This window comes from Arvicola amphibius, chromosome 12 (assembly GCF_903992535.2).
Source record: "Arvicola amphibius chromosome 12, mArvAmp1.2, whole genome shotgun sequence".
NCBI lineage: Eukaryota > Metazoa > Chordata > Mammalia > Rodentia > Cricetidae > Arvicola > Arvicola amphibius.
Window position 1 is genome coordinate 160,125,620 of NC_052058.2, and position 19,369 is coordinate 160,144,988.

At 41.2% G+C, this 19,369-nt stretch overlaps 1 protein-coding gene and 1 non-coding gene across 2 annotated transcripts in view; one reads left to right on the forward strand and one right to left on the reverse strand.

Annotated features, from left to right (window-relative positions):
* Positions 1-6,914: 6,914 nt before the first annotated feature.
* Ankrd42 (ankyrin repeat domain 42) overlaps positions 6,915-19,369 on the reverse strand; it is a 52,184-nt gene continuing 39,729 nt past the window's right edge. The window contains exon 14 of the mRNA XM_042054060.1: positions 6,915-7,250. Coding sequence (XP_041909994.1) covers positions 7,197-7,250 — 54 coding nt within the window. The 3' untranslated portion in view covers positions 6,915-7,196. The remainder of the gene's footprint in view (positions 7,251-19,369) is intronic.
* Positions 8,830-12,733, forward strand: LOC119802517. The gene is made up of 2 exons (XR_006020956.1): positions 8,830-10,196; positions 12,293-12,733. It is a non-coding gene; the product is annotated as an uncharacterized LOC119802517 (transcript).

The window sequence follows — 19,369 nt, forward strand, 5'->3', positions numbered from 1 at the left end:
CGAGATTCATCTGTATTCCGCTTCCGCTTGCTGCCGCGGATCTCCGGGAATATGAAGGAGCCGCTGGCTTTGGCGGCTCCTACGCCCTGACGGCAGTCGAGGCGGCTGGACTTCAAACGCCCCATGGGCGTCTGTCGCCCGCCCTGCGGAGAGGTGAGAGAAGGAATCGCTCAGGGAAACGATTCCGGCGGGACGGGTGTGGCGTACTCGAGAGGACACGCCCCCTTCCGGGCCCCGCCCACAGGGTTTAGTCTGGTTTCCTTCTCTTTAAGATTTTCTGTAACTCTCCTGTTATTTCAGATAATCTTTATTCCCACAAAGGATCAAATGTCTCTCTTCCCCAGTGGGGAATATTTTGAAATCACATCATAAAAAACAATTAAAAGTCCAGAGCAGAAGTAAAACAACCTTACAATCAACTCAGAGGCTGAAATGGGATCATCTGAGCCCACCTGTTGTTTTTAACAAATCTCAGCCGGTCGATTTTACCAGTAAAGACCCAGGAGCCAGTGCTGGGGTGAAAGCCTGCTAGCTCAGAGAGCAGAGATGGCCTTCTTCCTCCTCTGATGTCCCAGAAGCCTTCTCCTCACTCCTACCCCTCCTCAAACAAAACCTTCACAACCCAGTGTCCCTCCCTTCTACTTCCTGTGCATCTCTCTATCCATCATCCTGACTTCCTCTTATCCTCAGTCTCCTGTGTGCTAGAATCACCATATCCAGCATGAGCTAACCATATCCAACTCTAATAAGTGTTTGGTTTTAATTTAAAAGATGTGAATAATACTACCTTGCCTTGGCAGCATGTAAGTTATCTGGTATAAATACCTTGCATTTGACTATTACACTGACAGTTATTATCTTAATGTATCATAATAGTTTTAATATGTGGCAGAATTCATCTTCAGAGGAAATACTTTATAATAAAATTAATCAGTAACAGAAAAAGACTATACTGTGTCTGGGTGAAGTTTGGGAATTGAATGGAGCAGGACCAGAAGACTTCAAGAACTGACCAGTAAAGTTCCAGGACTTATAATCAATATTCATTGATCATGACTCACCTGTGTATCAAAGTGCTGTTGTATGACAGAACTTTTCCTGGGGAGACACCATACACACATGTACTCAACCCAGTTAGGGAGCCCATGACAGACCAAAGTACAGATATACCGAAGTCCAACTTGGTGAACCATGGGTTTTATTGTGGTTACTTACAGGATGGGTGAGGGCTTGCTTATAGGAGCAGAAATGACTCAGACAACTGTACCAACAGCTGTCCCAACCACATCCTGGGTGGACCAGCAGGCAAAGCTGGGGACTTAGAGCACACTGCACAGCCTGCAGGCAGCTCAGCAGTTTGGAGAGTGTCCTTTCCCAGTGCCTCGGTTGGTCTAAACCTCCTCCAGACAGCCCGGCTGGTCTCTGCTTCTTTGGGGCAGCTGTTCTGGCCTGCAATCGTCTTTAGAGCTTTCTCCTCTTTTCAGTTCCGTTTGTCTGAGCCTTCTTGGCAATTTGACTTCTCCTAGGATCATCTATACAACTTCCTTCATTCCAGAGGGACTCTTAGCTTGGATCATTTACCTCTGGCAGGAAGGTTGATGGGGGAGGGGCGTGGCTAGTGACTCTGGGTCAGTTTCAGGACTCCTGAAGCTATTTTGAGTTATTTTACCTTCCTTTTTAAGGAGCTTCTCTACAAGATGGAATGTTCCAGTCTCAGAGGAAACTACTTCACAAGTATCCTTATGGGTCCTAAAGACTGAATAACAAAAAGTACAGCCCACAGCAGCACAGGGCTCATAGTCTAGGTCAGAAAGAAAACAGCCAACATGCTAACTGTATCTGAGCTGAACAACCGTAGGAAATAAGTGATATGGGTCCATAAGAGAACAGAGGTTATATTAGATGAGAACATACACATAGAAAAGTTTCCTAGCACTAAGAAAGTTGCAGGCACTGCAGAAAGTGGGGCACTTCTGGTAATTAGAATATGTCACGTTAGGATCTAGACCAACTCTGAAAACACTTCTGAATGATGAAAGGAGAAAATTCAACATATTACATGTTTGCTATACACAGAACACATCAGAGACTTCAGATGAAAAGGGTTCAGAAGTGTTGACTGAGTTTTCTGTCCTGCCTGGTTCCCGCAGTTAAGTCCCAAAGAAATTACACAGAGGTCTATATTAACTATAAACTGATTGGCCCATTAGCTCAGGCTTCTTACTAACTCTTATATTAGCCCATTATCCTTGTCTATGTTAGCCACGTGACTTGGTACCTTTTTCGCTAAGGCAGTTACATCTTGCTTGCTCTGTGGCCAGGTCAGGACTGCACACTTCCGTCTTCCCAGAATTCTCCTGTTCTCATTGACCGACCTCTACTTCCTGTCTGGTTGTACCACCTATACTTTCTGCCTGGCTACTGGCCAATCAGTGTTTATTTAAAATAAAATTGACAGAATACAAGACCATTGTCTTATACCACAGAGAGCCAGTTAATCTGGGTGAAATTAACAGGACTCCTAATTAGGAAACTAGAACTGTATTTACGTAAGTGAAGAGAGCTCTTTAGAAACCTAAGTGTGATACCACTATAAATTATTACAGGATGACACTGTCCTCCTCTTTTCGGTTTCTTGACGACCCATAAACTAAGGCCAGTTATGACAGGAGGCCAGTGGACATAACTCCTCTAGAACAACGAAAATTAACTTTTGATACCCACAGCGCTGGTGCAGGACTTGGAAACTCATGGTGAGAAATGAGTGCTCGAAAAAAGAAAGCCACACTCATATAATAAATTCCCAAGACAGTGGCACCAATAGTAACATAAAGGGAGATTTTTAAAGAGAGGGTGCCCACTGTACACACGGTGTTTTATAGTCACTTAAAATCACATGTTGGGAAAAAGCATACTGTGACGAGAGGCACTGTATGAAATTAATGCACAAAATAAGTTCATTGAAGTAAAAAAAAATCAGAAAAAAACTTTTTTAAGTTAATACTAAAGTCTGGATGGAAGTATAAATGTTGAAGAATAAAAAATTGAGGACTACAATATTTCCAAATATGGTAATATATTACAACTGATTAAAACACTGCAGAATGGTATTCAAAACCATTAAATATCTGCTTACTGAATTTCTAGATGAGCCTAAATGCGTAAGGATTTCTTAAGAATCACAAAAGAAAAGATTAGTAATTTCATAGAAACTGGCAAAGGCCATGTAAAAAGCAGTAACAAAAAAAAACCAAACAAAAAAATCAAAAAACAACCAACACAACCACCGAAAAATACTAAAAATGTACATGAAGGTTACATGTTAGCCGCACATCAGCCAAGTACAAATGTCATACCACTGTATCGCCAGTTATATATCTACCAAAAGACATGCTGAATTTTGCCATCGATCTAGTTCTGTTGGGAACTAGAGTGCTCTTAGAATGCATCGTCTGTCATATTTCCACTGTACCTGTCTTAAGTGTAACAGTTGGGGTGCTGAAAGGGTGTGAGCTGTGTCCTCTGCTAGTCGTGACATTTAAACTGTAGGTTTCCTTGTTATATGCAGGGTTTGACAAGACGCAGGCGCAGACGATTCGTGTCGGTCCTTAGTACTCTGTCGAATGTCAGCCTCGACACCATCTATAAGGAGATGGTGACTAAAGCCCAGCAGGTACTACGTTCTTTCTCATCGCTCCTTTTGTTTCATTAGATAATCTTTTCCAGGGAAGGAGGAAAGGAGGAACTGGAAAGGCCTTTCACAGTCTGTCTAGAACAGGATTGGGGTGTCCCTCACAAGATTATGGTGTACCAAGTGTGGAATCTGACCATTTTCCCTGTGTGAGATAAATGTAGTATTTTAGTCAGGAGATGGTGGTAGGCTTTGGTGAAACACCTTTTCCCTTGGAAAACCCTTCAAAATTCTTAGAAGAGCAAGCCTATCCACATGACACATTTACTGTTTTTATGTATGCATGGATAATCCTCACAGGCTTTGAAAGCTAAAAGGGACTAACGTTGCTAAAAAGACTTTATAAATTACCTGGCTAAAATGTTTAAATCTGAGTGGATATGAAGTTGAATTTCTTTTTTCCAGACAGGGTTTCTCTGTGTAGTTTTGGCGCCTTTCTGGAACTAGCTTGTAGGGGCCAAATTATACAGCCCATATTTTTATATTGTCTGGCAGTCAGAATTGTGAGCAACCTACAAGGCACAATTTGCACCTGTACCACACAGAAGGTGGTCACCTAGCCTTTTAATAGTAAAACAGCCTGACACCATTTTAAGCAAGTGGTCAGGATATGTTAATGTTTGGGGTTTTTTATTGTAATTTGACAACATTAAACTTAATTTTACCTATTTCTACAGAGTTTATTACAGAAACTAATAAAGTATTCTCTAAGTATTTTTTAAAGTTATGTAGAGCAGGACCTTTTCTCCAAAAATCACATTTAAAGTTCTTTATAAAGCAAATGCATATGATTCTTTCCCGTAGGAGTTACCTTTCCTTTCATATTTTCTCTGTAGTGTCAAATATAAGAGACCAGGAAATTTAAACAAAACTAAATATGCTGTCCTGATAAAGGGACATATATAGCTTATTTTCTTTTAAAACCATACCTCCAACTCCTATTTGGTATCTTAGTGTTTTCATGTGGTAGAAAAGTCTCTCAAAATCAAAACAACAAATATTAAAAAAACAGAACCGAGGGGCTAGAGAGACGGCTCAGCAGTTAAGAGCACTGGCTGCTCTTCCAGAGGACCTGAGTTCAATTCCCAGCTCCCACATGGTGGCTCACAACCGTCTGTAATGGGATCTGATTTCCGCCTCAGGCCTGCATGAAGACGGAGCGCTCATATACATAAACACATAAGTTAACCTAAAACATCCGTGAAACACCATTTGTTGAGGAACATAAGCACTTTTGTTAGAATCCTCTTCATGAAAAGACCTAGATACTGCTCTTCACTGTGAGAAAGTGAGAGTTTCCGTCCTTGAATTTCCTCATTTTTTCCTTTGCTACTTCAGACAGTGCGTTTCGTGTGTAGCAAGTGCACTGTTTGCATGTGGCATACTCTTAACAACAGTTCCATAACACAGTTCAGAATAGAAGGATCTGCCACTCCATACATGACATCCCATGCACTGTTTCCATTTTATGTTCTAGGAAATAACAGTCCAGCAGCTAATGGCCCACTTGGATTCCATCAGGAAAGACATTGTCCATCCTAGAGAAAAGTGAATTCGCAAATCTGAGAGCAGAGAATGAGGTGATAGAACATTTAACTTATTACTCGTGATAAAAAAGTAACTGATCTCACAAGTATGCTACTTAGTAAATAGTAAGACCCCCAAAATACTATGTACTACAAGATTTTAGATTAAAATTCACTCTTTAAAGCTGGGCATAGTGAGCACATCCTTTAATTCCAGCACTTAGGAGGCAGAGGCAGGCAGATCTCCGTGTGGTTTAGGCCACCTGGTCTACATAGCACATTCTAGGCCAGCTAGGGCTACAAAGTGAGATCCTGTCACAAAAAACCAAAAACAAAATTCACTCTTTCACCTTAGCTAATCTTTATCTGTAAACCATTTCCTTGCATACTGAGTACATATTGTAAGTTGTTTATGTAAAAGGAGAAAAATTTGAGCTCCACTATAAATTTCTAGTATAGCTTATCATTATTGTTCTTCAAACTCAAAGTACTGTGATATTTCTCCATTTTACTTAATGCTGGGGTTGTTTGACATGCGCCATGAGAAAATGTGTTTTAAAATACGTATTATTTTGAAATTCTGTTTATATATGTGCGGTTATATGTGTATTGGGTGCAGGCGCCAGAAGAGGGCATCAGATCCTGTGTAGTTGGATTACAGGCAGTTGTGAGCACTGGACATGACTACTAGAAGCCAAAACTTCCACTAGCTCATCTCTGTAGACCCCCAAATGTATCATTTGGTGGTTAAGTCAGAAATTAAGTTCTTTACTAGCCAAAAGTTTGGGGAGGGGGAGGGAAGAAGAGGGGACTGTAGAGAAGAGACAAACCCTATGGTACCTACAGAAGGTCAGAAGAAGGTATCAGATTCCCTGAAACTGAGTTAGCAGTCACTGGTCCCCATCAGACTCAGTTGTTGGGAACTTTAAAACTCAGTCCTCTGAACTAGGAGTGCGCAGTCTTAACCACTGAGCCACGTCTTCAGCCCTAGCTTAAATATTTTAAAATTGAAAACAAATCACTGGGCAGTGGTGGCTCACGGCCTTTAATCCCAGCACTCGGGAGGCAGAGGCAGGCAGATCTCTGTGAGTTCAAGACCAGCCTGGTCTACAAGAGCTAGTTCCAGGACATGCTCCAAAGCTACAGAGAAACCCTGTCTTGAAAACAAAACAAACAAAAAAAAAAATTGAAAATAAATCATGGGGTTGGAGAAATGGCTGAGAGGTTTAAGAGCATTGGCTGTTCTTCCAGAGGACCTAGTTCAAGTTCCCTGCAGCCACATGGCAGCGTGTCTGTGCATGCACATGTGCAACACATACCCCCCCCCACAACACCACAAGCAAGCAAAAACACTAATGCACATAAAAATAATCTTTTGTTTAAAAAAGCAAAATCGTTTAAGGTAGATCTAATACCAACACTAAAATGCTTTTCTACCCATGTTTATTTAACAACTATAGTCATCTTCTAGTGCTTCCTTTTATTCATAATTCTGTATTAAAAATCCATAGAGGTACAAATTCTGGTAATCTAAGTTTTCAAAACTTTTTTTTCATGTTTATTGCTGCTTTATTCATATAGCCAGAAACTGAAACAGCCTAGATGGTCCTTCAATAGACAAATAAACAGTAAAATTGGGTAAATTTACACAATGGAGTATTCTCAACATTTAAAAATAAAAGGGAATCATGGAAATTCATAGGCAAATGGGTGGAGCCTAAGAAAAATAATCCCAAGTGAGGTAACTCAGACCCCAAAATACAAAATGTAATAATGTATTCTCTTATATTAGTGTTTCAAACTTTTAAAGTAACACTCGGGACTTTTGGATTGATGCTAATGTCACCCACCTCTTTTATACCTAGAAAATGAAAATTGAATTAGATCAAGTTAAGCAGCAGCTGACTGTAAGTGAAATTTATTCACTGATTTCATAACAATACTCACTACCAGATCACAGTTAAAAATCCTGATTCTCTTTAAAGCATGAAACCCCAGTTCGGATCAGAGCAGATAATAAGCTGGACATCAACCTGGAAAGGAGCAGAGTAACAGACATGGTAATACACTTTTAAAAAATTAATTACATAGCCAGGTGGTGGTGATCGCATGCCTTTAATTCCAGCACTCGCGAGGCAGAGGCAGGTGGATCTCTATGAGTTCAAGGCCAGCCTGTTTCTAACAGAGTGAGTTCCAGGACAGGATCCAAGCTACAGATGAAACCCTGCCCTCAAAAAACAAAACATAAAAACAAGAACAAAAGTTAATTACATTTTATTCATGTTTGTGTATGTGCGTTTGTGTGGGCACACTGGTGAAGGTCAGAAGACTGACTTATGGGAGTTAGGTTTCTCCTTTCACCATGTGGATCCTAAGGATAGAACTCAGGTTGTCCGGCTTGGTGGCAGGTGTCTTTAGCTACTGAGCCACCAGCCCAGTAATGTTGCTTTTTTTAAATATTTTTTTAGTTATGCGTAGATGTGAGGGATGTTGTGTGTCCACAAGTGTCAGGCCCCCGGAGCTGCTGTTACGCTGCTGTGAACTGCACACATGTGGGTGCGAGAGATCAATCTGAAGTCCTCAGGAAAAGCAGCAAGCACTCTTGATGGCCGAGCCATCTTCCCAGCACCTCAACAATGTGCTTTTAAATGAACTTTTATTAATTTCCCTTTTAAATTATGTATAAACCTTTTTCTGTTGTCGTTATGACATATGTAAAGGTGAGAGATGACGTCACTGAGTCAGTCTGTCCTTCCACCGCGCCTGTGGGCTCCCGGGACCCTCAGGTTGCAGGGCCTGTGTGGGCGAGTGTCTCTCTCCACTGCGTCATCTTGCTGCCCCCTCTTTCTTGTAACCTTCTGGCCTCTAATAATCACTTTAGTTTCACAGATCAAGAAAGCAACTTATGTGAAGCAACCAAATAGTAATTTACCAAAAAGGGTAAGGTTAATATGTAGACAGTTCCCCTCTCCCTTATCTCATGTTTCCTTGCTTGTGTGACAACTGGTCGTGTGCATGGCAGTTGGTAAAGCTTGGACTTCACAAATACCGAGTCGCACTGCAGGATCATAGGTTTCATTAATAAAAATTCGCAGCTGTTCAGCCTGCCAGCCCCTCTGGGGGAACGCTCCAGCCCTAGGAAGGGGGGGCTAGCAATGAAGCCTGCACCTCCTGGAGTAAGACATGAAAAGTCCTAACAGGGCTGCAGAGGCCACTCAGCATGCTAACACTCGGCAGGGACTAGAGTTCGGTCCCCGTGGGCGGCTCCACGAACCACCACCTGTACCTCCTGTTCCAGGGGATCACATGCCTGAGACCACGTCCAGCACATATCTAAATAAATAAAAAAAACAAAAAAAAAAAAAAACTTTCGAAAAAACTGAAGTAAGGATTGGGCATGGTGGCACACTGCTTTTAATCTCAACACTTGGGAAGCCAGAGGTGGATCTCTGTGAGTTCAAGGCTAGCCTATCTCTACATAGTCAAGTCAGGTCAACCAGAGCTACACAATGCAACTCTGTCCTGAAAATAATGTCCCCCCAAAAGAATTAACTTTTTCATGACTTACTTTTCAAATTTTAACTTATTTTTATATAGACAATAGCTACTTTTATAAAAACAAAAACAAAAACAAAAATTCACTATTAAGTAAATGTTTATATTTAAATAAACAAATATCTGTAAAATTTTTAAATCATAGTAAATATTTACTATTTATTATGTACCATATACATATACTTATGTCTGTTAATGCATTTAATCTTCAGGCCAGCCTCTATAATGAGTATTATTTCTACTTTACAGTTTGGAAAATGATGCACGAAAAAGTTAAAATCACACAACCAGTAGTTGATAGAGTTGAGAAAAGAACATAGATTCTAGGGGCTGGAGAGACGGCTCAGCAGTTAAGAGCACTGGCTTCTCTTCCAGAGAACCCAAGTTCAATTCCCAGCACCCACATGGCAGCTCACAACTGTCTGTAACTCCAGTTCCAGGGGACCTGACACCCTCACACAGACACATGCAGGCAAAACACCAATGCACATGAAATACAATTTTTTTTAAAAAAAAAAAAAATGAACTCAGATTCTAATCCAGGTGTGGTATGTAATCCCAGAACTCAGGACTGCCATGAGTTTGAAGCCAGGCTGGATTTCTATGCGATACTCTGTCTCAAAGAATCCAGGCTATGAACCCTGTACTTAGAGGTCTGTTTACATTCTCAGTAATCCTGAATGTATTAATTAAACAATAAGTAAACTCTAGCTTTCTGATTTAGCCTCATCCTTTTCTTTAAAAGTTCTCTTGCTCGGAACTTGGGAGAAAGAATGATCACCTGTGCTCTTTCAAGAATCCAGTTTTTTTGCTCTTCTTAGTCAGAAGAAGTAGATAATTAAGAAAATGAGCAAATTCTCCCTACTCATTTCTGAGCACTGTTCCCTGTACTGCAAAGTTACCCACTAGGTGTATGCCAATTCCTTGTATATACATCTCCATTATAAACTTGGATTTTTTTGGCAAAATGTATTTAAAATATGTCCTTATTTTTAAAGTATTAATAATATTCCAAGGACTTTACCTATAAAATGATAGGTGTGACTAAAATGTTTACTTCTTAGTTTATCATATATAATTAGGTCTCAAATATCTTAGGAGATTTTTGGTAGACTATGCCCAGTATTGAATAATTAGAGGAAATTACCTCCAGATATGAAATTAGAGGAATATTTTGTCACTTGGCAGTATTCATTTACTGTTAAGACTTTATGAGATGCACTATTAGCACACAATTGAAGGTTTTAATTTAAATGTTCATATTACATAGAGACAGAAATATAATTCTGTTCATTCTGATTTGTTATAGGATACCCAAATCAAAAGTATTATTTCAGAGACCAGTAACAAAATTGACACTGAAATTGCTTCCTTAAAAACACTGATGGAGTCGAACAAACTCGAGACCGTTCGCTATCTGGCAGGTAAGTCTGTCAGGGAAAGGAACCGCGGCGACAGTCAGGTTCTGGATCTGTTGGTCCCCGCGTGTCAGGACAACCATTACAGGAGAGAGAGAGGAGCTAAAATACTCTTTACTGATTGATACCCTGCTTTGCTTGAAGAAGGTTTTGGTTTCAAGATTGAAGTTTATCAGGCAACTGGGCAATTCAGTTAGAGAGAAGGGTGTCTGGCTATTGAGAAAATAAACCCAAGAACAAAGTGGTAAAACTAACTGGGTAAGTTCCATAGTGGAAAAAAAAATCATTTATAGTTTGAATGGCATTAGAAATATCACTGAAGTAGATGTAGGCTGTTAATATCCTCTTGCATATTTACTTACAGAATACCATGGTTAAAAACAAATCCCCTTTTACCCTCCAAGTTGAAGATGGTGACATCTTCCAAAAAGCTTTCATTCAGCAGTTTAGATATCCAGGGTAAATCTAATAGGCTTAGTGGTAGCAAAGAAAAAATCAAATTAGCAGTTGTTTTAAAAAAGATTTTCCTGGGTCTAGAGAGAAGGCTCAGTGGTTAAGGGCACTGGTTGTTCTTTTCAAGGACCAGGATTTGATTCCCAATACCCACATGGTAGCTCACAACCTTCTGTAACTCCAGTCCCAGGGGATCCTGTGTTCTTTTCTGGTCTCAGTAGGCACAAGTCACACACATGGTTCACAGCCATACATGTAAAATACACATACACACAAAAATAAAGACTGTCCTGAGTCATTCTTCTTTGGTTTTATTCACTGAGGATTTGGAATCAGTAATACTGAGGCATTTTCTCCTTCCTTCTTTAAATATGTTTTAGTACTGTTGTTACTGGCAAGCATTTTAGGAAGCCACAATTAACGTATTTTTAAATAAGTAGGAAGACTCCCCCTCTTTCCCAAAATTCTGTTCTGTCTACTCCGCCTACCTAATTTTTTGTTCTCTTAAAGGGCCAAGACAGTATCTTTATTAATAATAAAAGTAACACATAGACACTCCTCCATCAGGAAGATATGGCATAAGTGGACCTAGTTTTCCTAGAATACCTGAGATGTTGCTAATAAGACAATAGGGTCCCATTTACTGAAGAGTCACAAACACTTTAGGATTTGGCTGTCAATTTGCCCAAAACTTCTAGGCTTAGCCTCCCAAGTATCTGGAAGTATGGGCACATGCCATCTGTGCCCAGAGACCTCAACTGAGAGAATGTCTCCTTAAGGTCAGCCAAGCCTGTGTTCAGAAAGACTTTATTATAACTGCATTCCATAATGACAAAGATTAATTGTCGTGTGGTGGGCGTGGGACTCCCCGGCATGATGGCCGAGTGAGGACTGGTCCAGGACATCACCTTCCCTATGTAACTTTAACTTAAAGTGCCAGTCCTGGAAGGGAAGCCGTGGGCAGGCTGTCAACAGATCGGGTGAGTTCCTTAAGATGCGTTGTGTGGAACAATCCCATCATGTACACTTCTGGAGTTGGAGTCTATGGAACTTTAAGAGAAACCCTGAATATGAAATCAGACTCATGAAGATGAGCTAAGAATTGGCCAATAAATCTCTGTTTACATATTTTGATGTTTGATGTGAGCGGTCTCAGCCCACTGTGGGTGGTGCCACTGACCTCTGAGCAGGCTGAAAGCAGGCCGAGTATGCCAGTAAGCAAGCTGGTTTCTGCTTCAGTTCCTGCCTCCATGTTGTTGAATTGAGTCCTGTCCTGACCTCCCTCAGTGATGGAGTGTGAGCTCAGAGTGTAAGATAAAATAGACCATTTCCTCCCCAGGCTGCTTTAGCTACAGTGTTTATCACAGCAATAGAAACCCTAAGACACAATGCTAGTAACTTTGAAGTACTGCTCACATTTTCTGACATGATACCAATATTTTTAAATTATTTTCATTTTTACTCTCTGAAATACAGGAAGCTATTGATATAAATCTTGCTTTACAAATGCCTTTTATCCTTAGTTTTCTAGGGAATAAAGAACATGGGCTATAAATCTGATTTTCTTTGTTTCTGTTCATTTAATTATTATTTTATGACCCGAAATTAATTAAACTATAACTTGTAACATAGCTTCTTTTCTTCCACAGCCTCGGTGTTCACTTGCTTGGCAATAGCTTTGGGGTTTTATAGATTCTGGAAGTAAAACTGACACCCCTGCTGTTGCTGCTCATCACTCCTTAGAGTGTACTACTACAAATTCTTCAAAGTGCCTGTGGACTAAATAGCAGTATTTCGGTATTTTATTTTTGTGTTGTATGATGTTATTGTATTGAAAAGCTGTCTCCCAAAGCCTGGTTTGAGATAGAAGAGCATTTTGTCCTCTTGGTAACTACAGCAACAGAAACAGTTTTTACATTTGAGCTTTGTAGCTTTGCAAATGAAGTAGGATTTGTTATCAGATTGCATACTTGAAAACAATTCTATATTCTACATTCTTACTGGATTTTATGTCCCTGCTGATTATTGCAGTTAGATTTTTTTATATAAAATAAAAGACTACAATGAAGTTGGTTGGATTTTCTAAGTAACTTCCTATGTAAGTCGAGTTTTTTTTTGTAGTGAATAATAAATTTTAAAAGGTGTATCCCATTGCAAATGTGTCATATTTAATATGAAATACATAGAGATACTCTGATTTTTATTGTATGTGCCTTATAATTTTTCAATATGTACAGCAGTTTGAGGGGTGGGTTTTGTGTTTTGTGTAGACAGAATTTTCTTTGGGCCTCCAGCTCACAAAAAATGACACAGACTTATTATTAACTATGAAAGCTTGGCCTTAGCTTACACTTGTCCCTAACTAGTTCTTTTTTTAAAATTTTTTTTAATGATTTATTTAACTTTATGTTCATTGGTGTGAAGGTGTCAGATCTCATGGAACTGCATTTTCAGACAGTTGTGAGCTGTCATGTGGGTGCTGGGAATTGAACCCGGGTCCTCTGGAAGAGCAGTCAGTGCTCTTAACCGCTGAGCCATCTCTCCAGCCCCCTAACTAGTTCTTATAACTTAAATTAAGCCCTGTCTTTGAATGTACACTCCTTTGCGTGGCTCGGTTAACCTTGACTCTGTACTGCCCACCCTGCTTCCTCTCCATCTGGCTGGCAACCCTGCTGTCTTCCTCTCCGCGTCTTCTCTCACCCCAGAAGTCCCTCTTACCCTCTTCCTGTCCAGCTTATGGCCATTCAGCTCTGTATTAAACCAAGCAGAGTGACACCTCTTCACAGTGTAAAGGAATAGTCCGCAGCAATTCTGTTTGCTGCTCCCAGGGACTGAGCCTAAGCCTTAATGCAAACCGGCTGATCAGATGTTTGCCTGCCACCTCCGTTCCCCAGCGCTTACTCTCACCTATCAGATTCACTGTATGAAACATCTCATTCATAGATAGATAGATAGATAGATAGATAGATAGATAGATAGATAGATAGATAGATAGATAGATAGATAGATAGGGGTGAATGGATGGATGGATAGATAGATAGAGATGAATGGATAGATATAACCATATATGTAGATATATGAATATCCATCTCAAAGAGAGTTAAAGATTGGAACCTTAACTTCCTGAACCAAAAAAGAAAAAAGGAAATTCAAATTTTATTGTTTTCTTTTTGTTGTTATCCATCCAATCGTCTACATTTTTCTTACGTTTCATTTTTGGGGTTTTTTGTTGTTATTTCTGGGTGTGTGGGGTGTGTGTGTGTGTGCAGGTGTGTTACTACATGTATATGCATGTATACAAGTGTGTTAATACATGTGTATGCTTGTGAAGACCACAACAATGAGTATCTTCCTTATTCATTCTGTATCTTACTCTTTGTGAAACAGGATCTCCCCACCACCCCACCCCTGCTTCCCTTCCTCACCCCCCCCCCGTTTCCCTCTCTTCCTCTCCCCTCCCCCACTCTTACTCCCCCTCTCATCCTCTTCCCCTCTCCCGTTCACCCCCAAACTTGGGATTTTCCATTTCTGCTAAAGTGTCAAACCGAAGGAATCCATCTGTCCCTGCCCCCAGTGCTAGGATTACAGACAAACTGGGCGCCCAGGTTTTACAAGGCTGCTGCTGTGCGTGCAAGCTCAGGTGCTCCAGCCACTCTGTTTTTCTAACATCTTAGTTCTCTATGCAGATTGAAAGCGCTAAGCACTTCACAAGATTTCATAATGCCTTGGCAGAAGCTTTTTAAAAGGAAAACAAGTTTAATTCAAAATAATCCTGCCAATTTTTAAGACACAAACTATACAGGAGATAAAAGGTATCTCAGTGTCTTTGAAAGAGGTCTCAAGTAGTCCTGGCTGGCCTCAGAGGAGCTACATACCCAAGAATGACCTTGAACCACCCACATCATGGCCAGTGTGATATGCTGGATAGTGGACCTAGAGTCCATGCGTGCTGGGCAAGCATCTTCCAGCTGCTCTCACCCACCCCAGCCATGGCGCTGTTAACACTGGCTTACAGCCTGGATTAGCCTGAGCTGATCTCGGCGATCCTGCTGGCTCACCGCAGGAAGAAAGAGAGATAGAATGGAAATGCTTAGGAACTGCATCAGAACCACAGCTGCTTTTTCATCAACAAAAAACAAAATCTCTAAACTCAAGGGATTATGGGGGAAAGGAGAAAACAGGCCATGTGCTTTGTCCTGCTGAGTGCCTCTTAACTATATTCCCATAAAGCTTGCAGCACAGAGCAAAGATGGAATTCTGAACAAGAGTATTTGGGGCGCTTTCTTAGCAAAGGTGTAGCGGGGCTTTTTCGTGAGAGTAGGCTGTCAGTCATGTCAAGCTGCTGGGTGACATCTGGGAGTTGTTATAAAGCTGTTCCGGGTAAAAACTGACTACTTTATAAAAAGTTTCCTTCCAAGTCTAGATGCTTTGTAGAAGTTAAGTCGTTTGAATAAAAAAAAAAAAAAATCTGTCAGGATGGGCAAGTGAGTTTCTGTGCATGTATGCATGCTTGTGCATCTTGAGACAGTCACTAGTGAGCCCAACTGCCCACAGATTGATGATACTCCTTCCCAGACTCCTAAATGCTGGGGATTAGAGGTGTGCACTGTAACACCTGACAAAGAACAACTCTGAAAACCATACGCACATTCGCATTCGTAGTAGATAATAGCGCTTTCTAGACAGTGAGGGAAATACAACTGGAGCTGGGCTTGGTGGCGCAGCCTTTAACCCAGCATCGGGAGGCAGAGGCAGGGGGCTCTCTGAGTTTGTGGCCAGCCTGCTCTACAAAGAGAGATCCTGGAACCGGGCGGTGGTGGCGCACGCCTTTAATCCCAGCACTCAGGAGGCAGAGGCAGACGGATCTCTGAGTTCGAGGCCAGCCTGGTCTACAAGAGCTAGTTCCAGGACAGGCTCTAGAAACTACAGGGAAACCCTGTCTCGAACAGCCGGGGCTAATAAGTAGAGAAACCCTGTCTTGAAAAACAGAGAGAGGGGAGGGGAGGGGAAAGAGGGGGTGGGAGGGAGGGAGGGAGAGAGAGAGAGGGAGAGAGAGAGGGAATAAACTTTATTATGAAGTTGTGAAATTATTACTCAATAAATGTTGGCTTGCATGTTTATGTATATAAAAAGTATTCTGAGTCCATGGAATTTTTAAAATCCCTTTGATAGACAACATTTTCACCTTTAGAATGAAAGGATTTCTATAGATTTATATTTATATCATGTTTAAGTGACGAGATAATAAACGTTTATCTGACCTTCCTGCAAGGACTAGCACCTTCTCACAAACGCGCCCCCAGGAGACCCTTTCTTCCTTGCTCTCCTCGGCTCTCTGCTGGACTCACAGCAGGCGTCTTCCTATAAACACAGAGGAAAAGAGTCAAAGCCTGCTAGCATTCTTCTACAGTGTCCATGAAGGACAAACAAGCCATGCTAAGTACTTTCCTCTCTGATTAAATTCCTTTAGGGTTTTGTATAACCACATCCCCAGATCCAAAGTATGTGTGCTTCGTGTTATGCCGGATCATAAGGCTGGGTGACACCTTAGAAAGTCATTCAGAGCCATCTCTGCTTAATACAACCTCTACCTTGGCTAACATTCCATACATCACTGCAGGGTAGAATGTGCTAATGTGACGTCATTTGTAATCTTTAGGGAGCCCCACAGAGCTAGGATTTCTATGCTGACTTCTCCATTCCTGAGTTTTTTGTGTGCAATATTCTTTACATTTTTCATTTTCCACGTTGCCTGTTCTCCACTGTTCCTGACTTTCTCATCATCTTGGCATTCACAAGACCTAACACAAAAGATCAACAAGCGAGATAGGAAGGAGCAAAGGAGACAAGAGCACAGCAGGTGTTCACTAGATGTCAATCATTGAGGAGTGATTCTAGTAAATAAATGCTGTTCGTGTCATTTACCCTACGGGCAGGCTGCATGCTCAGGAATAGTTGGCCAGCGCTAAGCAGACTCCATGTTTTGGTTTGGTCTCTTTCTTTGTCTTATTTTTGTTTGTTTGGTTTTGGGGGTGTGTGCATATGTGTGAAGTTTGTTTGGTTCATATGAAGTGGGGGGCGGTCTGGAAAGAGTTGGGGCGTGGGGAGGAATATGACCAAAATGCACAAAAGTTTTTTAAATGAAGTTTAAAAAAGAAAATGCCTTATTTAGGCAAGACAAATATGAACACAGGTGTTCTTAAAACAGTCTTCTGGCACGTGTCCTTGGGGAGAGCTCGTGGCCAAGAGTTACTTCCAAAGGCTTTCCTGCCCTGCCATTGCTCATGTGCTCCAGAGTTAAATCTTGTACCCAGCATGTGAAATGGAAGCTGCTACTATCTAATGCAGCCTGGAAAAACAAAACCATGGCCCCACACCCTTCCCTCTGCTCTGTTTCTGAAACTCAACTTGGAATCATACAAGTTCTCAAAGGTAAAGTTTGTCAGACTTTTTCAAAGTACAATAAAATAAGAACGAATGGCTTCTAAAGACAATAACAGCGATGGGAAGCATGTGTGGTGGATTTGGAGCTGAGCAGATTAAAATCACAAACTGCTGTAACTATAAACTTTTATCTGGCACTGTGTTTCTCAGTTACTGTTTATGAAACAGTGTATGCTAAACAAAAAGCCTTGACATTAAGCCTAATATTTAAGTAATAATACCTAATATTGATGATGCCCAAGATCTCAAAGTGTGTTAAATGCTCTCATGAAATTCAAACTTCAGTACTGTGGGTAAAGCACTCAACCTCACTAAGGGAGTAAGACTCCCTCAAAGCAGTACAAGGGCCTAATGCCCTGGAGCAGGAGGAACAGGTGACTCCCAGGGGCTTTTGTCAGGGCAGATTAGAAAGGGGACCCTGTGATATAAATGAAATGAACAAAGGCTCGGTGCGGGAAAGTGCGCGAGGTTTGAGAAGGCTCACCTACATAAGCACTGACAGATGCAGGGCTAGTAGGAAAGTTAGAGCTGAATCTACACTGAGGAATCCACTTCATTCAGGCAAAGATTTTCAGAAGAAGAAATGACAGGAAACCAAGCTGACTGGTCACTCAAATGGACTGGACTGGACACATAAATTCTGTGCTAAGAGTTCATGTTTCAGGGTAGCAGCAAAAGGTATGGCTGGTGAGCCATAGTTCATGATGGAGGGAAAGTAATGTAGGGAAAGCCTCAAGAATCCAGAACTGGCCGGGCATAAGGTAAAACACCTTTATCCCAGCACCTGGGAGGCAGGGACCAGTCTGATCTACATAATGAGCCCTGGGCCTGCCATAGCTACAGAGAGACCCTGTTAAAAAAGAAGAAAAAGAAAGAAAGAAAGAAAAAAAAAGAACCCAAAACTAGGCAGTTAAGAAACTAGATCTGGGGATGAAAGTCTGGTCTTGATGTTATTTTTGGTTTCATTCAGTTTTAAGTTAGACACTGCTGGAAATTTCAGAACAAAGGAAGGGAGCATTAGTGAAAGCATCGTACTAAAGTACCAGTTAGAGTCTTCGTCTACAGAACTAGAGGTGCAGCCAGAAGGCAGGGTCTGAGTTTGTCCCCGCTCCACTCCACTGTGTGACCAGCACACCACCCAACCTGGCCTGACATGGTGGCACAGACCTGCGGGCACAACACACGGAAGGCTGAGGCAGGAAATTGTGAATGACACCAGCCTGGGCTACCTAGTACACTTCAGGTTTGTGATCTCGTAAGACCCTGTCTAAAGGAAAGAATAAAGAGAGAAGAGGAAGGAAGACACCTATATAGACGTATTCATAGATAATTGGAAATGTTTCTACGGCTCATGAACTAAACTGTTGGTAGTTTAGCTCATGTTGGTAGGCTTCGTCTGGAGAACATTTATCTGGTTTCAACATTTTGCAAGCAAATCTATTATGGCATGATATCTGAAGTGATTAAGGGGCCAACAATTAGTCTGGATAAAATAAAAAGTCAGGGAGTTTTGTTATAGATCAGACAAGGTAGCAGAAGTCTGAAACAATTTATCCATGACCGAAGACAGAAGCTCTAAAGGATGAAAATGTTAATGTTTCTCAGTCCGCATGATGTCAGGATAAGCTGTCCCCAGGGCCACATAACAGTGGTTTTTGAGACAGGGTTTCTCTGTGTAGCCTTGGCTGTTCTGGAGCTCACTCTGTAGACCAGCTTGGCCTCAAACCCATAGATCTGCCTGCCTCTGCCTCCCAAGTGCTGGGATTAAAGACATGCACCACCACACCCAGGTCATAGCGTCTTTTTCCTATGGAAGTGTGGCAGTCCAAGTCTAGTCTAATGAGACTGAATGGCTGTAAGTCCCCTGCTACAGAGAAACTTTTTTGTCCTCATCCTATGTTTCTTGTGTTGCTGATATGGGTTTTGTTGGGAGGTTGTTTCTTCTACTAGAAAAACTAACACTGGGTGGAATCACTATTTAAATTCTTGTCCTTTTGATTTTGGCTTTTTTCATAACAAAATATATATATATATGAAACTCAAAATACAGCTCCAGAAAGTAAAAAAAATGCTTATTTACAGTGGCAAAGAATGTTAAATTCACAATCTTTATGGAAGTGCTAGAAAGTATTATTACCTCTAGTTTGCAACGCAAGCTCTAATAGGCCAAAAGCTTACCCACATCAAAAAAGATTATAGACAAGATTCAAATTCAGCCCCAACTCGAAGCTGACAATCTTAGCCTTGTCTATATTCTATTTGTTGTAATCTCCTGGCCTGGT